The sequence below is a fragment of the Engystomops pustulosus genome, chromosome 9, assembly GCF_040894005.1.
Source record: "Engystomops pustulosus chromosome 9, aEngPut4.maternal, whole genome shotgun sequence".
In the NCBI taxonomy this organism is placed as follows: domain Eukaryota; kingdom Metazoa; phylum Chordata; class Amphibia; order Anura; family Leptodactylidae; genus Engystomops; species Engystomops pustulosus.
In genome coordinates this window covers 45146842-45174101 of record NC_092419.1, presented here as the reverse complement: position 1 = coordinate 45174101, position 27260 = coordinate 45146842, and the positions used below count along the sequence as shown (strand labels likewise).

The window sequence follows — 27260 nt, the reverse complement described above, 5'->3', positions numbered from 1 at the left end:
TTTGCTTTTTTTTTCACTGATATTAGACAGCTGTACTCAACCTGAGGAACATGAACGGTATGACGGCCATATTTCTTACACTCAATATTGTTGAAGGACCAGGACCAGAATTATTATTGTCTGACTACGTTGATGGGAAACCACTGGATTAGAGATGAGCGAACATGCTCTTCCGAGCTTGATGCTCGGTCGAGCATTAGCGTACTCGAAACTGCTCGTTGCTCGGACGAATACTTCGCCCGCTCGAGAAAATGGCAGCTCCCGCCGTTTTGCTTTTTGGCGGCCAGAAACAGAGCCAATCACAAGCCAGGAGACTCTGCACTCCACCCAGCATGAGGTGGTACCCTTACACATCGATAGCAGTGGTTGGCTGGCCAGATCAGGTGACCCTGGGATAGACTAGCCGCTGCCCGCGCTGCTCGGATCATTCTGTGTCTGGATGCCGCTAGGGAGAGAGCTGCTGCTGGTCAGGGAAAGCGTTAGGGTGTTCTATTAGCTTACTGTTAGGCAGGAGTGATTCTCCAAGAACCCAACAGCCCTTCTTAGGGCTACAATAACGTTCTACTTTTTTTTTTTTTATTTGCATCTAGTACCATTTTGTGAGGAATTAGCAGGGGGACTTGCTACCGTTGTGTTTAGCTCTTAGTGGCACACATATCCACCTCAAACACCAAAGTGGGAAAATTTAGTAGGGGTTGGATTTCAATTAGGCACAGTCTGCCATTTTTCCTTTTTTATTTTACGTTTATTTTGTTTAATAACTCAGCGTCATCTCATCTGGCATAGTAGTGTGCTTTCATACTTGGCTAGAAAATAGCCATAGGAGAATCCAAACGGCTTACGCCTACAGTAGCGTTATATATTTGATTTCTAGTTGATCTGCTGGTGGCTGTACTTGCTGCAGTGCAGGTACTAGCCAATTCTGAGCAATTTGTAGTGAGACTTGCGACCGCTGTGTTTTGCGCTTAGTGACGCACATATCCATAGCAAAGACCGAAGTGGGAAAATTTAGTAGGGGTTGGATTTCAATTAGGCACAGTCTGCCATTTGTCCTTTTTTATTTTACGTTTATTTTGTTTAATAACTCAGTGTCATCTCATCTGGCATAGTAGTGTGCTTTCATACTTGGCTAGAAAATAGCCATAGCAATAGGATAGCATTGTTTGGTTTTAAAAACTCAAAAACACAAAAAAAACAAAAAAACAAAAAAAAACAAAAAACACAAAAAAAAACAAAAAACACAAAAAAAAGTTAAAAAAAAATTAAAGTTATAACTCTCATTTTAAAAATGTTTAACCCGAGGGCTAGGGGTAGAGGACGAGGGCGGGGACGTGGGCGTCCAACTACTGCAGGGGTCAGAGGCCGTGGTCCTGGGCGGGGTGAGACACCACCTGCTTATGAGGGAGCAGGGGAACGCCGCAGAGCTACACTCCCTAGGTTCATGTCTGAAGTTACTGGGACTCGTGGTAGAGCACTGTTGAGGCCAGAACAGTGCGAACAGGTGATGTCGTGGATTGCTGACAATGCTTCGAGCAATTTGTCCACCAGTCAGTCTTCCACGCAGTCCACCCATGTCACCGAAATCGCCACTCCTCCAGCTCCTGCACCTCAGCCTCCTCCCCCCCAGTCTGCCCCCTCCCAGGAAAATTTGGCATTTGAACCGGCATACTCTGAGGAACTGTTTTCTGGACCCTTCCCACAGTCACAAACCACTTGTCCGGTTGCTGCTGAGCAATTTTCCGATGCCCAGGTTTTCCACCAGTCACAGTCTGTGGGTGATGATGACCTTCTTGACGTAGTGGAAGTGTGTAAAGAGGTGTCCGACGATGAGGAGACACGGTTGTCAGACAGTGGGGAAGTTGTTGTCAGGGCAGGAAGTCCGAGGGGGGAGCAGACTGAGGGATCGGAGGATGATGAGGTGACAGACCCAAGCTGGGTTGAGAGGCCGGGTGAACACAGTGCTTCTGAGACGGAGGAGAGTCCTCGACCAGAACAGGTTGGAAGAGGCAGTGGTGGGGCCAGACGGAGAGGCAGGGCCAGAGCTGGTGCATCAGCGCCAAATGTGTCAACTAGTGAAGCTCCCGTGGCGAGGGCTCTTGCGGCGAGGGCTAGATCTTCAGAAGTCTGGAGGTTCTTTAAGGAAACACCGGATGACCGACGGACTGTGGTGTGCAACATTTGCCAAACCAGGCTCAGCAGGGGTTCCACCACTACTAGCTTAACTACCACCAGTATGCGCAGGCATATGAATGCTAAACACCCCACTCAGTGGCAACAAGCCCGTTCACCTCCGGCCGTGCACACCACTGCTCCTTCCCCTGTGTCAGCTGCTAGTCAGCCCCCTGCCCAGGACCCTGCCACAAAAACCCCATCGTCGCCTCCACGATCCTCCACAGCATCCACCAGCGTTCAGCTCTCCATACCCCAGACGCTGGAGCGGAAACGCAAATATAGTGCAACCCACCCGCACGCCCAAGCCCTTAATGTGCACATCTCCAGATTGCTTAGCCTGGAGATGCTGCCCTATAGGCTAGTAGAGACCGAGGCCTTTCGCAACCTCATGGCGGCGGCCGCCCCTCGGTATTCGGTCCCCAGCCGCCACTACTTTTCCCGATGTGCCGTCCCAGCCCTGCACCAGCATGTGTCAGACAACATCACCCGTGCCCTGACCAACGCCGTTTCTGACAAGGTCCACCTGACCACGGACACGTGGACGAGTGCTGCCGGGCAGGGCCACTATATATCGCTGACGGCACATTGGGTTAACTTGGTGGAGGCTGGGACCGAGTCTGACCCTGGGGCTGGTCATATACTGCCGACGCCGAGGATTGCGGGGCCTACCTCGGTCCAGGTGTTTCAGGCCTACTATGCCTCCTCCTCCTTCCACCCCTCCTCCACCTCCTCCTCCGAACTACCATCCGTGGGCACGGCGCCATCAGTCGGTAGCTCTAGGCACAGCAGCAGTGCCGTCGCTAAGCGACAGCAGGCGGTGCTCAAACTGCTGAGCCTAGGCGACAAAAGGCACACCGCCCAAGAGCTATTACAGGGCATCACGGCGCAGACTGATCTGTGGCTGGCACCGCTGAACCTGAAGCCAGGCATGGTTGTGTGTGACAACGGCCGTAACCTGGTGGCGGCTCTGCAACTCGGCAGACTGACACATGTGCCATGCCTGGCCCATGTGTTAAATCTGATAGTTCAGCGTTTCCTCAAGACATACCCCAATCTGTCTGATTTGCTCACGAAGGTGCGCCGCATCTGTGCGCATTTCAGGAAGTCCAGCCCAGATGCTGCCACTCTAAGGGCAGCGCAGCGCCGCCTCCAACTGCCCGCTCACCGACTGTTGTGCGACGTGCCCACGAGGTGGAATTCAACACTGACCATGTTATCCAGAGTTTACCAGCAGCGCAGAGCGATTGTAGACTGCCAGATGTCAACTTCCACCAGAAGTGGTAGTCAGGTCAGTCAGCTTCCTCAAGTCTACAATGAGGAGTGGACGTGGATGTCTGATATCTGTCAGGTGCTGAGTAACTTTGAGGAGTCAACACAGATGGTCAGTGGCGATGCCGCCATCATCAGCCTCACCATCCCGCTGCTTGGCCTGTTGAAAAACTCTCTGATCAGCATGAAGTCGGAAGCTTTGCGCTCGTCACAAGAGACGGGGGAAGAAGATTCCCTTGTTGATAGCCAAAGCACCCTCAGGTCTGTTTCTCAGCGCATATCGGAGGAGGTGGAGGTGGAGGAGGATGAGGAGGAAGAGGAGGAGAATGTTGGCGAGACACAAGAGGGGACCATTGTTGAGTCCTTCACTGTTCAGCGTGTATGGGCAGAAGAAGAGGAGTTGGAGGAGGAGGAAATGGACAGTCAGGCCAGTGAGGGGAGTGAATTCTTACGCGTTGGTACTCTGGCGCATATGGCAGATTTCATGCTAGGCTGCCTATCCCGTGACCCTCGCGTTCAAAGAATTTATTCCAGCACCGATTACTGGGTGTTCACTCTCCTGGACCCACGGTACAAGCAAAATCTTTCCACTCTCATCCCTGCAGAGGAAAGGAGTGTGAGAATGCATGAATACCAGCAGGCCCTGGTGCACAAGCTGAAACAGTATTTCCCTTCTGACAGCGCTAGCGGCAGAGTGCGTAGTTCTGCGGGACAAGTAGCGAGGGAGAGTAGGCGAGCAGGCAGCTTGTCCAGCACTGGCAAGGGTACGCTTTACAAGGCTTTTGCCAGCTTTATGTCACCCCAGCAAGACACTGTCACCTGTCCCCAGTCTCGGCAGAGTAGGGCTGATCTTTACAGAAAGATGGTGAGGGAGTACGTAGCTGACCATACCATCGTCCTAAATGATCACACAGCTCCCTACAACTACTGGGTTTCAAAGCTGGACATGTGGCACGAACTGGCGCTGTACGCCTTGGAGGTTCTTGCCTGCCCTGCCGCTAGCGTCTTGTCCGAGCGGGTTTTCAGTGCAGCTGGTGGCATCATCACAGATAAGCGTACACGCCTGTCGACTGACAGCGCTGACAGGCTGACGCTTATTAAAATGAATAAAGGCTGGATTTCTCAGAATTTCCAATCTCCACCAGGTGAAGGAAGCTCAACCTGAATAATTGATCCACTCCTCCTCCTCCTCATTTTCCTCCTTCTCCTCCTCTTTGTACAGTAAAGCAGAGGAAACTGGCTATTTTTTGACAGGGCCCACTGGCTCTTGCTATAGTACTTTATGCATTTAATTTTTCTGGAGGGCCACCTACCCGGTCCTCTGTTTGAAACAATTTTTGTGAGTGCCACATACAGGCACTCAATCTATTCCATTTTTCTGGAGGGCCACCTACCCGGTCCTCTGTTTTAAAAATTTTTTGGGACTGCCACATACAGGCACTCAATCTATTCCATTTTACTGGAGGGCCACCTACCTGCTCCTCTGGTTTGAAAAATTTTTGGGACTGCCACATACAGGCACTCAATCTATTCCATTTTTCTGGAGGGACACCTACCTGCTCCTCTGGTTTGAAAACTTTTTGGGACTGCCACATACAGGCACTCAATCTATTCCATTTTTCTGGAGGGCCACCTACCTGCTCCTCTGGTTTGAAAACTTTTTGGGACTGCCACATACATGCACTCAATCTATTCCATTTTTCTGGAGGGACACCTACCTGCTCCTCTGGTTTGAAAACTTTTTGGGACTGCCACATACAGGCACTCAATCTATTCCATTTTTCTGGAGGGCCACCTACCTGCTCCTCTGGTTTGAAAACTTTTTGGGACTGCCACATACAGGCACTCAATCTATTCCATTTTTCTGGAGGGCCACCTACCTGCTCCTCTGGTTTGAAAACTTTTTGGGACTGCCACATACATGCACTATCCAAATTAAATTGTCTCCATAGCAGCCTCCACACGTTGTCTCCATTGCTACCTCCAAAAGTCGTCCATATAGCTGCCTCCATACATCCTCCCCTTATCAAACGAGGTGTGTCAGGCAGAAATTTGGGTTGTTTTCATGGATTCCACATCAAAGTTGTTAACTTTGTCGCCACCCTGCTGTGTTATCCACAAAATATACTGGCAAACTTTTATGATTAACCGATATTATTTCAGCGCTTCTTGCGCAGCTGTTTACATTCCCCTCACCCGCCATATCCCAAACTTATAAGAACGCTACTACACTTGATCTTATACAAAAGGTTCTTAGAAGTGCTGTTTGGGGAGTAGCCTAGAGACAGGGGCTTGGATTGGCGAAAGCTCGCCTGGCTGCAGAGCGCCAGCTCCATCCCAAGATCCAACTAACATAGTTTTAACTGCAGCACCTTTAATCTACTACTAGTTCACTGCCTCCATAATAATAATAATAATAATAATCTTTATTTATATAGCGTCATCATATTCTGTAGCGCTTTACAAATCATAGGAAACAAATACAAATGTAATGTAACAGAGCACAACATTTGTATGGAACAACAGGAGTGAGGTCCCTGCTCGCCAGAGCTTACGGTTTATGAAGATGATGGGGTAACACGAGGTAAAAGAATATTTAATGGTCAAGCCATTCTTCTAAGGGAATAGAACAAAATATAATAAATGGAATTGCTGTCGCTTGAACCACTCAGCCGTCATCTTATATACCAGGTCCAGGGTGAATGGGACTGCAGAGAAGTCTGGTGCCTGTTGGTTGCTGGATAACAGATGGGAGGACGACACAGGACGGGTTAGTAGAAGAGTTAAAACTTCATGCAGTTAATGAGTGTTATAGGCTTGCCTAAAGAAATGGGTTTTAAGACCACGTTTGAAACTTTGGAGGTTAGGTATTAATCTGATAGTCCGGGGCAGAGCATTCCATAGAATTGGTGCAGCTCTAGAGAAGTCTTGGAGACGCGAGTGGGAGGTCCGCACTAGGGTAGAGGTTAATCTAAGATCACTGGCGGATCTAAGAGCACGGGTTGGGCGATAGACTGAGATAAGAGAGGAGAGGTAGGGGGGTGCAGCATTATACAGAGCTTTATGGATGAGGGTTATTATTATTTTAAACTGTATTCGAAAGGAGACTGGCAGCCAGTGCAGCGACTGGCATGAACTGTAAGCATACATGGTCCCCTTATCAAACGAGCTGTGTCAGGCAGAATTTTGGGTTGTTTTCATGGCTTCCACAACAAACTTGTTAACTTTGTCGCCACCCTGCTGTGTAATCCACAAAAAATACTGGCAAACTTTTATCATTTACCGATATTATTTCAGCGCTTCTTGCGCAGCTGTTTACATTCCCCTCACCCGCCATATCCTAAACTTATAAGAACGCTACTACACTTGATCTTATACAAAAGGTTCTTAGAAGTGCTGTTTGGGGAGTAGCCTATAGACAGGGGCTTGGATTGGCGAAAGCTCGCCTGGCAGCGGAGCGCCAGCTCCATGCCAAGATCCAACTAACATAGTTTTAACTGCAGCACCTTTAATCTACTACTAGTTCACTGCCTCGATACATGGTCCCCTTATCAAACGAGCTGTGTCAGGCAGAATTTTGGGTTGTTTTCATGGCTTCCATGTTAACTTTGTCGCCACCCTGCTGTGTAATCCACAAAATATACTGGCAAACTTTTATCATGTACCGATATTATTTGAGCGCTTCTTGCTCACCTCCTTTGGTTCCTCTCTGCCACCCATTGGTTTGAAGCCTGAGTCCATTTAGGATATGTCGCCATGACACTCTCTAGCCTGCTGCCGCTGCCTCTGCATGCCGTCCCCTATAGTGTCAGGGTCAATTATTGGATGTTTTAGATGCTATCTAGCTTCATTCTGTCACTCTGTCATGGCCATGCTGTTGCCCATAATTTTGGCATAATGTTGCGATTATGCAGCCTCAGAGGCATCCATGCATGCTGCCCCTGCTGTTTCCTGTCCATTTCCGTGGTGTTTCCATCCTTTTCTGAGGTTCCCAGGTGTTTGGCCAAGCTTCCCTGTGCAGAGCCTTGGTCCCCTTGAAAAATGCTCGAGTCTCCCATTGACTTCAATAGGGTTCGTTATTCGAGACGAGCACTCGAGCATCGGGAAAAGTTCGTCTCGAATAACGAGTACCCAAGCATTTTAGTGTTCGCTCATCTCTACACTGGATCAAACTGTAGTATGAGTTAGGAACAAAGGTCTTGCAGGAAGGCAGTGATGGCTTCATATATGACTACAATACTGAGAATCCGGGTCTCCGGAGAGTGTTGAGTCTGGGAAATATAGCTGAAATACCTTTTATATTCATTGTCTGAACTGTGCAATCTTAAATCTGTTTTAAAAGATGACAAAGAACACCAATAGAGACATGTTTCACCCCTAACAATAGTCTAATGGTCAGATAAGTGGCTACGGTTATAATTCTCATTATCAGTCACATTATTTTGTGTCTATGGCAGCCACTACTATTTGATTGAAATAAACCTCTCTATATACAGTAGATGGTTAAATAGAGCCCATAATACCCATAAATAATTACTTAACGTAACACCGTCACTGGCTAAGTATTTTACATGCACAGAAAAAACTATGCACCAGCGAGGTTACATAACGCAAGAATTCCCAAAAGGTAAATACAAACTAATTTTATTCTCGCGCTACACAATTCAATTAGTAGCATTTATTTTAGACTTGAGTGAGTGTCTTTTTGAAGGTCACACTTTAGGCTACCTCCACACAACCATACTACATCCGACAGACATAGCACAGTGCAGTAGAATCCTTACATCGTAGTAATATATGATGTAAGGACTCCCTGTCCGCCAGTAGAACAGCAGAGGTTACTTTGTAACAGTTGTATTTTAGGGAAATATCTTTCACAGATGATGGCCATTACTCTTCACATCTAATAAAAAGGAGTTTGAAAGACTCTGAAACCAACTGTAAACTGGGTCATATGTGTCCAATCAATGGTCCAAAGCCTGGTCAACTATACATCTAAATGGTAATGTCCTGCAGACCGGAGATGAACAGGAAGCTCTCAAAAAGTAGCTGCCATCCTGGAGCCCTGGCTTGGTCAGGGGAAGGGGGGGGGGTCCTTCTGGTGAATCATGGGTACTGTTCCAGTACCTTTTGGCTACTTTTTGAGAAATGGGACAACAGGATAGAGAGAAAGATAAAAACAAAGTACATAAAAATTAATAACCTGATTCTTGACCTCAAAGTGAGACAATACAACGACCAAATCAAAGAGCTGAGATGACACTGGAGTTGTTTAATAATAATTTTGCTAATGTTATTAAACACTTCATGTTTTTTTGTAATGTGTATAAGTGTAGGGGGCAGGATATTAGGTAATTTGCAAAGCCAGACATTGCTGAGCATAAAATGGCTGCAGATGACCCTCCATCTGCGGCTATTTTATGGTCAGGAATCTCTGGCTGATTAGGTAAAGGACAGGAGGCATCACGTTACATATCAGGAAAGCAGAGCAGAACTAGTATTTAGATGTATATTGGTTAATTACCTAATATCCTGCTGCCCAAACTTACACACACATTACAAAAAATCTGAGGTAAAGGGGACAAACCCTTTAACCTATTGGCACAATATGTGGAGTGAATGTCCTTGCTTTATCTGTGCAGTAGCCCTTGGTGCCATTGTTTGTCTGCAAACAACCATGGCCATTATTTCTTTGGTGTAAGAACCTGGATACATCACTTCACCCATCTCTTGGTGTTCTAGTTGCCCCTGATACGTCAGAGTAACTATGCTCCTTTGAACTCCATGACATAAAATGCTCCTTTGAACTCCATGACATAAAATGAAATCATGCCAGACAGAAAGGTTTAGCTATAAAATATGCACTTAGAGTAGTTTTATGTATTACTCTCTTGGGAGAAAAACTTGACATTAAGAAAGCCTATAAAACAGACACCAACTAATAACAAAACTCAATCCCCTTCTATTTCCTGCTTTATACGGTTTATGCATATGCTGCGTTTATAACTCCCTAGAGTTTAGAGGGCAATTCACCACTGTCATAAAAGTCATCACATCATTATTACAAGCAGGATTATTATGAAAGGTGACATCTTCGTATAGACAACACAGGATCCACTTTTTTCCCAATAGGTGATAACTCAGCTCTCCACCTTCCTGCACATTGACCTTTGCCCAGGTCACAGTTCATGTCTACAAGAATCTCCAATAGATGTCAAGAAGTAAAACCCAGACTACAAGTGTAAAACGGATATCCTCGGTGCTCAGCTTAGAAAAGACAGCAGCATTGCAAATAAACTTACTGAAGTTAAGGCTTTGCCTATCTCTTTTCCTTTTCTGTGTAAAGATGCAAACTTTACATGTACAAATGACATCATTTTACTTTGTATTGTACCAACAAATTTCTTTGGTGTTCAGATTTTAATATCTTTACATTACTTAAATTCTTGTAATATGCATTTACAGAGAACTGAACTCTTCCTTAAAGGAGTTTGCCCATGAAAGAAAATTCTCAAATGTTAATCCCTTACTGAATTCTGCTAAAATTAATTTTAAGATATACAAGGATATGATTATATTATAAATATATTAATATATTGTGTGGTTTTTTTTTACCTCTTAAAGGAAGCCTGTCACCAGGACCTTATTTTTACTAAAGATGGGTTACCGAAGCCTATTACAGCTGCATTGCAAATATGACTTTCTGCCTTCTCTCAGTATATTCAGTACAATATAATTATGTGTTTTAACCTACCTGGCTTCCTCCCAGAATCCTGTGCTGACTCCTGAGAATTGCTTTGGTTTGGATGCATTTTAAAAAAACATGTGATTTGTCTGTGCGGCTCACACCTCAGCCCCCACCTTGCTCCTGTACAGCTCCTCCCTCCCCCACTGATGTCAGCTCACCACGCTGTGAGCTCTGTCCCTGTGAAGGAGGCTAAAGGTGGGGCCTGAGAGCTGAGTAGTGAGCAGAGGGCGCCAGATTCATGAAATACGTGTGCCAGAAATCTTGAATCTGATGCATAGTGTGGACCTATATATATATATATATATATATATATATATATATATATATATATATATATACATTAGCCGGCCACTTTATTAGGTACACCTGTCCAACTGCTCGTTAACACTTAATTTCTAATCAGCCAATCACATGGCGGCAACTCAAAGCATTCAGGCATGTCCTGCAGTTCAAACCGAGCATCAGTATGGGGAAGAAAGGTGATTTGAGTGCCTTTGAACGTGGCATGGTTGTTGGTGCCAGAAGGGCTGGTCTGAGTATTTCAGAAACTGCTGATCTACTGGGATTTTAACGCACAACCATCTCTAGGGTTTACAGAGAATGGTCCGAAAAAGAAAAAACATCCAGTGAGCGGCAGTTCTGTGGGCGGAAATGCCTTGTTGATGCCAGAGGTCAGAGGAGAATGGGCAGACTGGTTCGAGCTGATAGAAAGGCAACAGTGACTCAAATTGCCACCCGTTACAACCAAGGTAGGCAGAAAAGCATCTCTGAGCACACAGTATGTCGAACTTTGAGGCAGATGGGCTACAGCAGCAGAAGACCACACCGGGTGCCACTCCTTTCCGCTAAGAACAGGAAACTGAGCCTACAATTTGCACAAGCTCATAGAAATTGGACAGTAGAAGATTGGAAAAACATTGCCTGGTCTGATGAGTCTCGATTTCTGCTGCGACATTCGGATGGTAGGGTCAGAATTTGGCGTCAACAACATGAAAGCATGGATCCATCCTGCCTTGTATCAACGGTTCAGGCTGGTGGTGGTGGTGTCATGGTGTGGGGAATATTTTCTTGGCACTCTTTGGGCCCCTTGGTACCAATTAAGCATCGTTTCAACGCCACAGCCTACCTGAGTATTGTTGCTGACCATGTCCATCCCTTTATGACCACAATGTACCCAACATCTGATGGCTACTTTCAGCAGGATAATGCGCCATGTCATAAAGCTGGAATCATCTCAGACTGGTTTCTTGAACATGACAATGAGTTCACTGTACTCAAATGGCCTCCACAGTCACCAGATCTCAATCCAATAGAGCATCTTTGGGATGTGGTGGAACGGGAGATTCGCATCATGGATGTGCAGCCGACAAATCTGCGGCAACTGTGTGATGCCATCATGTCAATATGGACCAAAATCTCTGAGGAATGCTTCCAGCACCTTGTTAAATCTATGCCACAAAGAATTGAGGCAGTTCTGAAGGCAAAAGGGGGTCCAACCCGTTACTAACATGGTGTACCTAATAAAGTGGCCGGTGAGTGTATATATATATATATATATATATTGTAGTAACCCTAAAGAAACTGTTGTTGCATCTCTGCATCTTAAAAGTTGAATGGAAGAATTATGATTGTAAAACCAAATGAGTGATTATTCTGTATAAAACTGGAATTATAACGATCCATTATTGTTCCATAGTGTAACCTTCTACAATATGATAATCTCTGTTATGTGCCTTGAAGACATGTGGTCAGTCATGTCTCATGTAACTTGGGATAATATGGAAGTAACCCATCACACCTTTCTCCTATTATCAAAGGGCATGGAAGGGTTACCTAATATCTAGTGGAAAAATGAGTATGCATTTTATAAAATAAGAGATTTTCCGTCGCCTGTATTAATCTTTCATGCCTGCCATGCATAAATGTATAACAATTATGTCCCTTCTGTCTGCTAAATAAATAATTAGCCACTGGTAATGTTGTGAAATTCATCGCATGCATTTGACACATAACTTCTTCTGATTTCTGCCAAGGGTTTAAGAGCTACCTGATCTTACACCCGAGAATTCACCGGCCATAAAGAGAACGGAAAGTGCCTGATCTACAGAACTAAACTATCACCTTAAGGATTTTGAACTATTGAGAAATTGTAATACTATTCCCACCATATTAAGGGGAAAAACATCTTTAATGCTATGTCTGTTACATTGGCACTATCTTGAAATCCACCATATTTCCAAAAGGGCTAGTTTCTTCACTGGGAAGGTGGTCATGTAACATATCAAGGAAGGTCAAAATTGTCTCAGAAAAGATTATCAAAAAAGAGGTTCTCTTACAGATTCATAATGATTGGCTCCAGTGCCCTAAGCTTTCTGTTCCGCACAATGAATAGCATGTCAAAAAGCCATGCATTACCAGCTGTTGCAGCTTTGTGGACCACATTCATGAATCTGCTGCTCCCTGCACTGCACTTTTATTTTTGGTGCATCTTTAACATGGGGAATGCAACACATTTCTGTTGGACTCTGTGGACATTTCTGTTAAATGTGCTGCACGGTCCGACTGAGCACCAGAACGCCCATTTTACTGCAGAAATGTATGTCATATGAAGAATAGTGCATCTAGGCCACAGAAAGGTTGTTTGTGACACAAATGTGGCACATACACTTCTTAAATACCTGTACAAGCAGTTTGCAGTGAAAAGAAAGTCTGTTAGAAAACTGGCGCAAGCACCTTGACAACAGCAAAGGAGATATTGCAAGTCTGATTATAGATTTCTGAGACCATTGTGGTTTTTCCCCTGATCCAATATGGCGACTTTCAATATATTGGCAATCGGCCAAAAGACTCCCTGTGGTTTTCATATACGTCATTACTAGAGATGAGCGAACATGCTCGTCCGAGCTTGATGCTCGGTCGAGCATTAGGGTACTCGAAACTGCTCGTTGCTCGGACGAATACTTTGCCCGCTCGAGAAAATGGCAGCTCCCGCCGTTTTGCTTTTTGGCGGCCAGAAACAGAGCCAATCACAAGCCAGGAGACTCTGCACTCCACCCAGCATGACGTGGTACCCTTACACGTCGATAGCAGTGGTTGGCTGGCCAGATCAGGTGACCCTGGGATAGACTAGCCGCTGGCCGCGCTGCTCGGATCATTCTGTCTCTGGATGCCGCTAGGGAGAGAGCTGCTGCTGGTCAGGGAAAGCGTTAGGGTGTTCTATTAGCTTACTGTTAGGCAGGAGTGATTCTCAAAGAACCCAACAGCCCTTCTTAGGGCTACAATAACGTTCTACTTTTTTTATTTTAATTTGCATCTTTTACCATTTTGTGAGGAATTAGCAGGGGGACTTGCTACCGTTGTGTTTAGCTCTTAGTGGCACACATATCCATAGCAAAGGCTGAAGTGGCAAAATTCAGTAGGGGTTGGATTTCTATTAGGCAATAACTCAGTGTCATCTCATCTGGCATAGTAGTGTGCTTCCTTTGATACTTGGCTAGAAAATAGCCATAGGAGAATACAAATAGCTTCTTGAAGCCTACAGTAGCGTTCTATATATTTGATTTCTGGTTGATCTGCTGGTGGCTGTAGTTTCTGCAGTGCATGTACTTGCCAATTCTGAGCAATTTGTAGTGAGACTTGCGACCGCTGTGTTCTGCGCTTAGTGGCGCACATATCCATAGCAAAGGCTGAAGTGGCAAAATTCAGTAGGGGTTGGATTTCTATTAGGCAATAACTCAGTGTCATCTCATCTGGCATAGTAGTGTGCTTCCTTTGATACTTGGCTAGAAAATAGCCATAGGAGAATACAAATAGCTTCTTGAAGCCTACAGTAGCGTTCTATATATTTGATTTCTGGTTGATCTGCTGGTGGCTGTAGTTTCTGCAGTGCATGTACTTGCCAATTCTGAGCAATTTGTAGTGAGACTTGCGACCGCTGTGTTCTGCGCTTAGTGGCGCACATATCCATAGCAAAGGCTGAAGTGGCAAAATTCAGTAGGGGTTGGATTTCTATTAGGCAATAACTCAGTGTCATCTCATCTGGCATAGTAGTGTGCTTCCTTTGATACTTGGCTAGAAAATAGCCATAGGAGAATACAAATAGCTTCTTGAAGCCTACAGTAGCGTTCTATATATTTGATTTCTGGTTGATCTGCTGGTGGCTGTAGTTTCTGCAGTGCATGTACTTGCCAATTCTGAGCAATTTGTAGTGAGACTTGCGACCGCTGTGTTCTGCGCTTAGTGGCGCACATATCCATAGCAAAGGCTGAAGTGGCAAAATTCAGTAGGGGTTGGATTTCTATTAGGCAATAACTCAGTGTCATCTCATCTGGCATAGTAGTGTGCTTCCTTTGATACTTGGCTAGAAAATAGCCATAGGAGAATACAAATAGCTTCTTGAAGCCTACAGTAGCGTTCTATATATTTGATTTCTGGTTGATCTGCTGGTGGCTGTAGTTTCTGCAGTGCATGTACTTGCCAATTCTGAGCAATTTGTAGTGAGACTTGCGACCGCTGTGTTCTGCGCTTAGTGGCGCACATATCCATAGCAAAGGCTGAAGTGGCTAAATTCAGTAGGGGTTGGATTTCTATTAGGCAATAACTCAGTGTCATCTCATCTGGCATAGTAGTGTGCTTCCTTTGATACTTGGCTAGAAAATAGCCATAGGAGAATACAAATAGCTTCTTGAAGCCTACAGTAGCGTTCTATATATTTGATTTCTGGTTGATCTGCTGGTGGCTGTAGTTTCTGCAGTGCATGTACTTGCCAATTCTGAGCAATTTGTAGTGAGACTTGCGACCGCTGTGTTCTGCGCTTAGTGGCGCACATATCCATAGCAAAGGCTGAAGTGGCAAAATTCAGTAGGGGTTGGATTTCTATTAGGCAATAACTCAGTGTCATCTCATCTGGCATAGTAGTGTGCTTCCTTTGATACTTGGCTAGAAAATAGCCATAGGAGAATACAAATAGCTTCTTGAAGCCTACAGTAGCGTTCTATATATTTGATTTCTGGTTGATCTGCTGGTGGCTGTAGTTTCTGCAGTGCATGTACTTGCCAATTCTGAGCAATTTGTAGTGAGACTTGCGACCGCTGTGTTCTGCGCTTAGTGGCGCACATATCCATAGCAAAGGCTGAAGTGGGAAAATTCAGTAGGGGTTGGATTTCTATTAGGCAATAACTCAGTGTCATCTCATCTGGCATAGTAGTGTGCTTCCTTTGATACTTGGCTAGAAAATAGCCATAGGAGAATACAAATAGCTTCTTGAAGCCTACAGTAGCGTTCTATATATTTGATTTCTGGTTGATCTGCTGGTGGCTGTAGTTTCTGCAGTGCATGTACTTGCCAATTCTGAGCAATTTGTAGTGAGACTTGCGACCGCTGTGTTCTGCGCTTAGTGGCACACATATCCATAGCAAAGGCTGAAGTGGGAAAATTCAGTAGGGGTTGGATTTCTATTAGGCAATAACTCAGTGTCATCTCATCTGGCATAGTAGTGTGCTTCCTTTGATACTTGGCTAGAAAATAGCCATAGGAGAATACAAATAGCTTCTTGAAGCCTACAGTAGCGTTCTATATATTTGATTTCTGGTTGATCTGCTGGTGGCTGTAGTTTCTGCAGTGCATGTACTTGCCAATTCTGAGCAATTTGTAGTGAGACTTGCGACCGCTGTGTTCTGCGCTTAGTGGCGCACATATCCATAGCAAAGGCTGAAGTGGGAAAATTCAGTAGGGGTTGGATTTCTATTAGGCAATAACTCAGTGTCATCTCATCTGGCATAGTAGTGTGCTTCCTTTGATACTTGGCTAGAAAATAGCCATAGGAGAATACAAATAGCTTCTTGAAGCCTACAGTAGCGTTCTATATATTTGATTTCTGGTTGATCTGCTGGTGGCTGTAGTTTCTGCAGTGCATGTACTTGCCAATTCTGAGCAATTTGTAGTGAGACTTGCGACCGCTGTGTTCTGCGCTTAGTGGCGCACATATCCATAGCAAAGGCTGAAGTGGCAAAATTCAGTAGGGGTTGGATTTCTATTAGGCAATAACTCAGTGTCATCTCATCTGGCATAGTAGTGTGCTTCCTTTGATACTTGGCTAGAAAATAGCCATAGCAATAGGATAGGATTGTTTGGTTCTAAAAACTCAAAAAAAAACAAAAAACACAAAAAAAAACAAAAAACACAAAAAAACACACAAAAAAAAAAAAAAAAGTAAAAAAAAAAAAAAAGTTATAACTCTCATTTTAAAAATGTTTAACCCCAGGGCTAGGGGTAGAGGACGAGGGCGGGGACGTGGGCGTCCAACTACTGCAGGGGTCAGAGGCCGTGGTCCTGGGCGGGGTGAGACACCACCTGCTGATGAGGGAGCAGGGGAACGCCGCAGAGCTACACTCCCTAGGTTCATGTCTGAAGTTACTGGGACTCGTGGTAGAGCACTGTTGAGGCCAGAACAGTGCGAACAGGTGATGTCGTGGATTGCTGACAATGCTTCGAGCAATTTGTCCACCACCAGTCAGTCTTCCACGCAGTCCACCCATGTCACCGAAATCCCCACTCCTCCAGCTCCTGCACCTCAGCCTCCTCCCCCCCAGTCTGCCCCCTCCCAGGAAAATTTGCCATTTGAACCGGCATACTCTGAGGAACTGTTTTCTGGACCCTTCCCACAGTCACAAACCACTTGTCCGGTTGCTGCTGAGCAATTTTCCGATGCCCAGGTTTTCCACCAGTCACAGTCTGTGGGTGATGATGACCTTCTTGACGTAGTGGAAGTGTGTAAAGAGGTGTCCGACGATGAGGAGACACGGTTGTCAGACAGTGGGGAAGTTGTTGTCAGGGCAGGAAGTCCGAGGGGGGAGCAGACTGAGGGATCGGAGGATGATGAGGTGACAGACCCAAGCTGGGTTGAGAGGCCGGGTGAACACAGTGCTTCTGAGACGGAGGAGAGTCCTCGACCTGAACAGGTTGGAAGAGGCAGTGGTGGGGCCAGACGGAGAGGCAGGGCCAGAGCTGGTGCATCAGCGCCACTGTCAACTAGTGAAGCTCCCGTGGTGAGGGCTCTTGCGGCGAGGGCTAGATCTTCAGAAGTGTGGAGGTTCTTTAAGGAAACACCGGATGACCGACGGACTGTGGTGTGCAACATTTGCCAAACCAGGCTCAGCAGGGGTTCCACCACTACTAGCTTAACTACCACCAGTATGCGCAGGCATATGAATGCTAAGCACCCCACTCAGTGGCAACAAGCCCGTTCACCTCCGGCCGTGCACACCACTGCTCCTTCCCCTGTGTCAGCTGCTAGTCAGCCCCCTGCCCAGGACCCTGGCCCAAAAACCCCATCGTCGCCTCCACGATCCTCCACAGCATCCACCAGCGTTCAGCTCTCCATACCCCAGACGCTGGAGCGGAAACGCAAATATAGTGCAACCCACCCGCACGCCCAAGCCCTTAATGTGCACATCTCCAGATTGCTTAGCCTGGAGATGCTGCCCTATAGGCTAGTAGAGACCGAGGCCTTTCGCAACCTCATGGCGGCGGCCGCCCCTCGGTATTCGGTCCCCAGCCGCCACTACTTTTCCCGATGTGCCGTCCCAGCCCTGCACCAGCACGTGTCAGACAACATCATCCGTGCCCTGACCAACGCCGTTTCTGACAAGGTCCACCTGACCACGGACACGTGGACGAGTGCTGCCGGGCAGGGCCACTATATATCGCTGACGGCACATTGGGTTAACTTGGTGGAGGCTGGGACCGAGACTGACCCTGGGGCTGCTCATATACTGCCGACGCCGAGGATTGCGGGGCCTACCTCGGTCCAGGTGTTTCAGGCCTACTATGCCTCCTCCTCCTCCCACCCCTCCTCCACCTCCTCCTCCGAACTACCATCCGTGGGCACGGCGCCATCAGTCGGTAGCTCTAGGCACAGCAGCAGTGCCGTCGCTAAGCGACAGCAGGCGGTGCTCAAACTGCTGAGCCTAGGCGACAAAAGGCACACCGCCCAAGAGCTATTACAGGGCATCACGGCGCAGACTGATCTGTGGCTGGCACCGCTGAACCTCAAGCCGGGAATGGTTGTGTGTGACAACGGCCGTAACCTGGTGGCGGCTCTGCAACTCGGCAGACTGACACATGTGCCATGCCTGGCCCATGTGTTAAATCTGATAGTGCAGCGTTTCCTCAAGACATACCCCAATCTGTCTGATTTGCTCACGAAGGTGCGCCGCATCTGTGCGCATTTCAGGAAGTCCAGCCCAGATGCTGCCACTCTCAGGGCAGCGCAGCGCCGCCTCCAACTGCCCGCTCACCGACTGTTGTGCGACGTGCCCACGAGGTGGAATTCAACACTGACCATGTTATCCAGAGTTTACCAGCAGCGCAGAGCGATTGTAGACTGCCAGATGTCAACTTCCACCAGAACTGGTAGTCAGGTCAGTCAGCTTCCTCAAGTCTACAATGAGGAGTGGACGTGGATGTCTGATATCTGTCAGGTGCTGAGTAACTTTGAGGAGTCAACACAGATGGTCAGTGGCGATGCCGCCATCATCAGCCTCACCATCCCGCTGCTTGGCCTGTTGAAAAACTCTCTGGTCAGCATGAAGTCGGAAGCTTTGCGCTCGTCACAAGAGACGGGGGAAGAATATTCCCTTGTTGATAGCCAAAGCACCCTGAGGTCTGTTTCTCAGCGCATATCGGAGGAGGTGGAGGTGGAGGAGGATGAGGAGGAAGAGGAGGAGAATGTTGGCGAGACACAAGAGGGGACCATTGTTGAGTCCTTCACTGTTCAGCGTGTATGGGCAGAAGAAGAGGAGTTGGAGGAGTTGGAGGAGGAGGAAATGGACAGTCAGGCCAGTGAGGGGAGTGAATTCTTACGCGTTGGTACTCTGGCGCATATGGCAGATTTCATGCTAGGCTGCCTATCCCGTGACCCTCGCGTTCAAAGAATTTATTCCAGCACCGATTACTGGGTGTTCACTCTCCTGGACCCACGGTACAAGCAAAATCTTGCCACTCTCATCCCTGCAGAGGAAAGGAGTGTGAGAATGCATGAATACCAGCAGGCCCTGGTGCACAAGCTGAAACAGTATTTCCCTTCTGACAGCGCTAGCGGCAGAGTGCGTAGTTCTGCGGGACAAGTAGCGAGGGAGAGTAGGCGAGCAGGCAGCTTGTCCAGCACTGGCAAGGGTACGCTTTACAAGGCTTTTGCCAGCTTTATGTCACCCCAGCAAGACACTGTCACCTGTCCCCAGTCTCGGCAGAGTAGGGCTGATCTTTACAGAAAGATGGTGAGGGAGTACGTAGCTGACCATACCATCGTCCTAAATGATCACACAGCTCCCTACAACTACTGGGTTTCAAAGCTGGACATGTGGCACGAACTGGCGCTGTACGCCTTGGAGGTTCTTGCCTGCCCTGCCGCTAGCGTCTTGTCCGAGCGGGTTTTCAGTGCAGCTGGTGGCATCATCACCGATAAGCGTACACGCCTGTCGACTGACAGCGCTGACAGGCTGACGCTTATTAAAATGAATAAAGGCTGGATTTCTCAGAATTTCCAATCTCCACCAGGTGAAGGAAGCTCAACCTGAATAATTGATCCACTCCTCCTCCTCCTCCTCATTTTCCTCCTTCTCCTCCTCTTTGTACAGTAAAGCAGAGGAAAATGGCTATTTTTTGACAGGGCCCACTGGCTCTTGCTATACTTCATGCATTTAATTTTTCTGGAGGGCCACCTACCCGGTCCTCTGTTTGAAACAATTTTTGTGAGTGCCACATACAGGCACTCAATCTATTCCATTTTTCTGGAGGGCCACCTACCCGGTCCTCTGGTTTGAACAATTTTTGGGACTGCCACATACAGGCACTCAATCTATTCCATTTTACTGGAGGGCCACCTACCTGCTCCTCTGGTTTGAAGAATTTTTGGGACTGCCACATACAGGCACTCAATCTATTCCATTTTACTGGAGGGCCACCTACCTGCTCCTCTGGTTTGAAACATTTTTGGGACTGCCACATACAGGCACTCAATCTATTCCATTTTACTGCAGGGCCACCTACCTGCTCCTCTGGTTTGAAGAATTTTTGGGACTGCCACATACAGGCACTCAATCTATTCCATTTTACTGGAGGGCCACCTACCTGCTCCTCTGGTTTGAAGAATTTTTGGGACTGCCACATACAGGCACTCAATCTATTCCATTTTACTGCAGGGCCACCTACCTGCTCCTCTGGTTTGAAGAATTTTTGGGACTGCCACATACAGGCACTCAATCTATTCCATTTTACTGGAGGGCCACCTACCTGCTCCTCTGGTTTGAAGAATTTTTGGGACTGCCACATACAGGCACTCAATCTATTCCATTTTACTGCAGGGCCACCTACCTGCTCCTCTGGTTTGAACAATTTTTGGGACTGCCACATACAGGCACTCAATCTATTCCATTTTACTGGAGGGCCACCTACCTGCTCCTCTGGTTTGAAACATTTTTGGGACTGCCACATACAGGCACTCAATCTATCCCATTTTACTGGAGGGCCACCTACCTGCTCCTCTGGTTTGAAACATTTTTGGGACTGCCACATACAGGCACTCAATCTATTCCATTTTACTGCAGGGCCACCTACCTGCTCCTCTGGTTTGAACAATTTTTGGGACTGCCACATACAGGCACTCAATCTATTCCATTTTACTGGAGGGCCACCTACCTGCTCCTCTGGTTTGAACAATTTTTGGGACTGCCACATACAGGCACTCAATCTATCCCATTTTACTGGAGGGCCACCTACCTGCTCCTCTGGTTTGAAAAATGTTTGGGACTGCCACATACAGGCACTATCCAAATTAAATTGTCTCCATAGCAGCCTCCACACGTTGTCTCCATTGCTACCTCCAAAAGTCGTCCATATAGCTGCCTCCATACATCGTCCCTTTATCAAACGAGGTGTGTCAGGCAGAAATTTGGGTTGTTTTCATGGATTCCACATCAAAGTTGTTAACTTTGTCGCCACCCTGCTGTGTAATCCACAAAATATACTTGCAAACTTTTACCATTTAGGGATATTATTTCAGCGCTTCTTGCGCATCTGTTTACATTCCCCTCACCCGCCATATCCTAAACTTATAAGAACGCTACTACACTTGATCTTATACAAAAGTGCTGTTTGGGGAGTAGCCTAGAGACAGGGGCTTGGATTTGCGAAAGCTCGCCTGGCAGCGGAGCGCCAGCTCCATGCGCATCATGCGCTTCTTGCGCATCTGTTTACATTCCCCTCACCCGGCATATCCTAAACTTATAAGAACGCTACTACACTTGATCTTATACAAAAGTGCTGTTTGGGGAGTAGCCTAGAGACAGGGGCTTGGATTTGCGAAAGCTCGCCTGGCAGCGGAGCGCCAGCTCCATGCGCATCATGCGCTTCTTGCGCATCTGTTTACATTCCCCTCACCCGGCATATCCTAAACTTATAAGAACGCTACTACACTTGATCTTATACAAAAGTGCTGTTTGGGGAGTAGCCTAGAGACGGGCTTGGATTGGCGAAAGCTCGCCTGGCAGCGGAGCGCCAGCTCCATGCGCATCATGCGCTTCTTGCGTATCTGTTTACATTCCCCTCACCCGGCATATCCTAAACTTATAAGAACGCTACTACACTTGATCTTATACAAAAGTGCTGTTTGGGGAGTAGCCTAGAGACAGGGGCTTGGATTGGCGAAAGCTCGCCTGGCAGCGGAGCGCCAGCTCCATGCCAAGATCCAACTAACATAGTTTTAACTGCAGCACCTTTAATCTACTACTAGTTCACTGCCTCCATACATGGTCCCCTTATCAAACGAGCTGTGTCAGGCAGAATTTTGGGTTGTTTTCATGGCTTCCATGTTAACTTTGTCGCCACCCTGCTGTGTAATCCACAAAATATACTGGCAAACTTTTATCATGTACCGATATTATTTGAGCACTTCTTGCTCACCTCCTTTGGTTCCTCTCTGCCACCCATTGGTTTGAAGCCTGAGTCCATTTAGGGTATGTCGCCATGACACTCTCTAGCCTGCTGCCGCTGCCTCTGCATGCCGTCCCCTATAGTGTCAGGGTCAATTATTGCATGTTTTAGATGCTATCTAGCTTCATTCTGTCACTCTGTCATGGCCATGCTGTTGCCCATAATTTTGGCATAATGGTGCGTTTAAGCAGCCTCAGAGGCATCCATGCATGCTGCCCCTGCTGTTTCCTGTCCATTTCCGTGGTGTTTCCATCCTTTTCTGAGGTTCCCAGGTGTTTGGCCAAGCTTCCCTGTGCAGAGCCTTGGTCCCCTTGAAAAATGCTCGAGTCTCCCATTGACTTCAATGGGGTTCGTTATTCGAGACGAGCACTCGAGCATCGGGAAAAGTTCGTCTCGAATAACGAGTACCCGAGCATTTTAGTGTTCGCTCATCTCTAGTCATTACATTCCAAAATAAAAGGGTGTCCTGTGACTTTTCTCACCCTGCAAACGCCAGTGGGGATGAGCGTTGAGGTACGAAAGGGTTCGCTCATCCATTCACATTACACCTCCATAAGTCCCACAGGGTGGATATAGCACAAAAAAGTGGAGACAGAGATTATAATTATAAAGACTGGTTTAGTTTATGAATTTTTAATGTCATCACGTGAGTTCACTGCAAAGGGGCCCACTGAGGCTCTGTCACCCAGGGGCCTACTGAAACCTGAAGCCAACCCTGCAACCAATTACAATGCAGATTTTGAAAAAAAAGCAACTTGCAATGTGATTGTATGCCATGGACAATTTTTTTTTTAAATAAATTATAGGGATCTGTTGTAAACAGCAAAATCCCAAAATTCAAGGATAGTTCAGGAGAACTTCTCTAAATACCTTAAGACCTTCATATCCAATACAGCATCATTTTTTAAATTTGCCACTATGTATCTAGTCTTCATGTACAGGCGGTACCTGTACAATTGTAAGATCTCTCCAATAAAGCTTCATTGTTAATCCTTGCTCCATTGGTAGCACAAAATTTCCTATATTTTTCTGTGCACGGTCACGATGCGAGGAAACATAGCGTGCCACAGACATTTATGGGGACCGTGATCAATTCGTGACCAGATAACAGTTTCCATTTCGTTCGTGTACAAGGGACACTTTTTTGAAGTAGTTCCCAATGCATATCACCTATTACTGCAGCATCTGCATCCTGTTTTTGGCTCAATCTTCAATGCAGCTGCTGCCAAAATAAATGTTAATACTTTAATATGCAAATCTCTTTCGGAAGCTACTGAGGGGGGTAGCCCGAGAGAGCTCCCCGGGCCAAAGGCTGCTCCATTCCCCCCGGGGAGCCTCTTCATACCTGCCTCCCCCCTCACCCCCACTCGTCTTTTCAAACTTTAGGTACATTCACATGAAGTATGTTCACCTGGGCTACAGCACATACATAAAGCTGCGCGCTGTCACACAGTGACCGAGCGCCATAGATGTCAATAGGGAGTGATCTGCAGCCGCAAATAGTGTGGCCGCATATCCGTCCCCATTACGTTCGTGTGAATGAGCCCTTATTGTGCGGCTCCGGCACTAATAGCTCTATGCTGAAGGGTAGATAGACCCTCTAACAGAGATACCTGCTTCGGAGCACTATTAAGGGCATTTATTCTTTCTTTAGAGTACAACATTTCAGACAATGTCAGAGCTGGGATCCTCTCACGCCACAGTGGTTAAACTGAATGACTGTGTTTGATGGAGCCAGGCATAAATAAATGCTGGATGACTGAAGCAGTAAAATACTGGAGGAGGAAAGTGCCTGTTTGACAGCATTCAGGCTGTATTACTGCTGGTGTGCCCTAAGCACTGTATGTGAGCACACTATAAAATAGCAGTCCTGCCCCTTAGGTGTCTCTTCCCTACATCTGCATCTTCTATGATTTTCATATAACATTAGGGGTTAAGAAGTATTTGAGTAGGGTCTGACAACTGAAACTTATTGACATTATTCAGAATTTTCGATTTAGTAGAATTTTGCTAAAATTATCTTGGATTTTTTTAAAATAAAAAGGTCCTATCCCATTTTGCTATCCTTTTAGAATTTCTTTCATTTTTCTTTTTCATTGTCCTTCCTCAAGTTATGGAATGAACGACAGTCGCCATTTTGTAAGATTCATCTGAAGTAATTCATCAAAGATCCTCTTTTCTATTTGGTGACTGAAAAACCAAAGATTTCTGACGCATCTATTAGTCCACAAAATTTGATATGCTCATTTCCAAACCTCACCAAATAAATAGAAAGACACCATATCTGCTCTATCCAGAGGGGGCTACCAGTCATCCCCATCCAGTGAAAAGTAGTATACTTGGTACACTACCCCCCTTTTAGCTATATATCTGACAAAATATTCTGTCCCTAATGACCAGTAATGATATCAACCAATAAGTCCTGATCTACAATATAGCTCAATGTAGTCATTTCTAAAAAGAAGCTCTGATCTCTAGGATTAAATGAGTTTTCCCACCAAACAAGTCTTGTGGATAGGGCCTAACTTGCTGATCTGTGGGGGTCTCAGTGAGAGAACGGGTGGTCCGACGGAGATTCATAGAGATGAATGAAGCAAAACGGTCAAGCACGGTCATCTATTCCATTCTGTCGGACTTCCCGTTCTCGTGATCTGTCGGGATGTCATCAGTGATAAGCAAGTTAGGCTTTATCCTGTGGATAGGACCTAACTTACATGGTGGGAAAACCCCTTTAATGTTGTGAACCTCTGATAAGACAGGTGACTTTCTTAGGTAAATACACCTCTAAACGTTAAGACTCCTTTATTTAAAGCTCACATTCACATATTTTCTATCCATGTTATATCTGTATATTTCTAGGTAAAGCAGAAGCAAATGGCATAATTGGTTTTTATTTTCATCTGATGGCATCTGCCTAGTTTTTAGAATATAAAACATAACCAAAGTATAATTTTCCAAATTTCTGAAATGCACAAAGGACATAATAAAAAAATCCAGTACTTTAGATCAACATAAAAGGTACATTTTATTCCCACGTGTTAAATTCTAACAGCATGTAGGTCAGTAGCTTATCCGATCCAAACCTTGCTGGTCCTTACCTGTAACCATTTTGAATGAACCTGACTAATGAAGTGAAATATCCATAGCAGAGTTTAGCAGAAACATTATATCTTGGTTATAATCAAAAGAAAATCTAAAATAGATACTGTACTTTCTAAAATAAAATGTAAAAATAATACATATCTAAAAATCATGGACTATATTGAATAAGTTGATGCTGCATTATAATAGGGATTTTAGCTCGTTATTTTAGGAAAATAAAGTTCTACAAAACATTTACGTATTAATGGAGACAGAAATGTGAAATAATCTTGAGATTGAGTTAAAGAGCTGAATTTCATATTGCAGTCACTTCAATGAGTCGTTCTGGGCCTTTAGCACCAGAAATACCCCAAAAATAGTTTACTTTGGTAGAAGCCATTTCACTTCAGAAACTTCCCTTGTAGCAATGTCTATGGGGAAAGTGTTGCAGTAGTTATAGAATCATTATATTATTGGTACTTGTGGAATCATTAGATAAGTAGCCATTAAAGGCACCTGCTCTTGTAGAAGGCACCTTACGTGATGTCCTAGATAGTTATATGAACAGAGGTTGTATTGGGGTATTTGAGAATCAGAACAAAATAAACCAAGCATAAATTAAAATTAATTGTAAACTCATGTTCTTATATATTTTTTTTTATAATCTGATGCACTGAAAAGGTAAGAAATACCCATGTAAAGAAAGTTTACCTCACCTCTTTTTGATGATACTTTATTGCTACCTTCAGCTTTGCCAGCTCATGACACTTCTGAGGATCCACCTCCTCGCTCTGGTCATCCCTGTGGTTAAGTATAATTTCCAGTTCTCGAGAGCTCCTTGCTTGGTCAAGCAGATCCTTGGCGAACCTCTTACATTGCTGGGATAGTTCTTCATATTCTGCCTTAAACTCATTCTCCACCTTGCTGAGCTCTTTTAGCTCCCACCCAAGCCGGAAAGCTGTCAGTATAGGGTCCTCGCTGGATAAGGCAATCAAAGATGGGCTGGCCAGAGCTTTGTAGATGTTTAACCTAGACCTAGAGTGTCTGAGACTGTCAACTTCCGAGCTGGAGACACATTCCACACAGTTGCAACGTATCTGGTGTGGGCGAGGTATTGTCACCCGTCTTTGGACTAAAAGTTTTATAATTTCATAGTTATTAGTGTGCGCTGCCAACATAATGGGAGTGATGTCTGGTGTGAATTCGGAAAACTGTGTGTCCATCATTAATGTTGGTACCTAAAAAGATAAGTAAAGAATAAATTATTGGCCATAAAATGTCTATTCTATTTTGTTGCAAATATACATTTGATATAACGAACAGCTTGAATACCCACAAAAAGAATGGATCCTGAAAAAGACTCTATACCTCACACAAGTGAACTCGCCTATAAATCATATATAATACTTGGGTTAAGGTACTTGGTCTGCCTTAATCGATAATGAGGCGACTGGTCCGTAGCCCATTGGAAATTAAAGTATTAAAGGAAAATCTTTGTGAAAAAACACACCGTTCTATGCCAAGAAATATGCCAACCAGATTGTGATGACATTTTTTTTGGCATAAACTAAACTGAAGAAGAGGTGTAAAGTTCAGTAAAGAGCAGGTCATGACATCGCAGGACCTCTATTTGTGGACTATAATATTATACTTATAATATAATATTTTTCAGCTCTCTGTGGAGGCATTGGTACTAGGAAACTAGTGACTTAAAATTCTTGCAAGGGGAACATGCAAATACTGTATATACTCGAGTATAAGCCGACCCGAGTATAAGCCGAGACCCCTAATTTCAACACAAAAAACTGGGAAAACCTATTGACTCGAGTGTAAGCCGAGGGTGGGAAATGCATTGGTTACAGCCTCCCAGTATATAGTCTGCCAGCCCCTGTAGCATACAGCCTACCCAACCCCTGTGGCATACAGCCTACCCAGCCCCTGTAGAAGGAAAAAAAATAACACTGTACTCATCTTTCCAACGTCCCCCATAGGTCCTCTCCTG

At 45.7% G+C, this 27260-nt stretch overlaps 1 protein-coding gene across 1 annotated transcript in view; it reads right to left on the bottom strand.

The window, feature by feature from the left end:
- Positions 1 to 27260, bottom strand: part of TRPC5 (transient receptor potential cation channel subfamily C member 5) — a 237064-nt gene that overhangs the window by 88894 nt on the left and 120910 nt on the right. The window contains exon 3 of the mRNA XM_072125474.1: positions 25975 to 26496. Coding sequence (XP_071981575.1) covers positions 25975 to 26496 — 522 coding nt within the window. The remainder of the gene's footprint in view (positions 1 to 25974; positions 26497 to 27260) is intronic.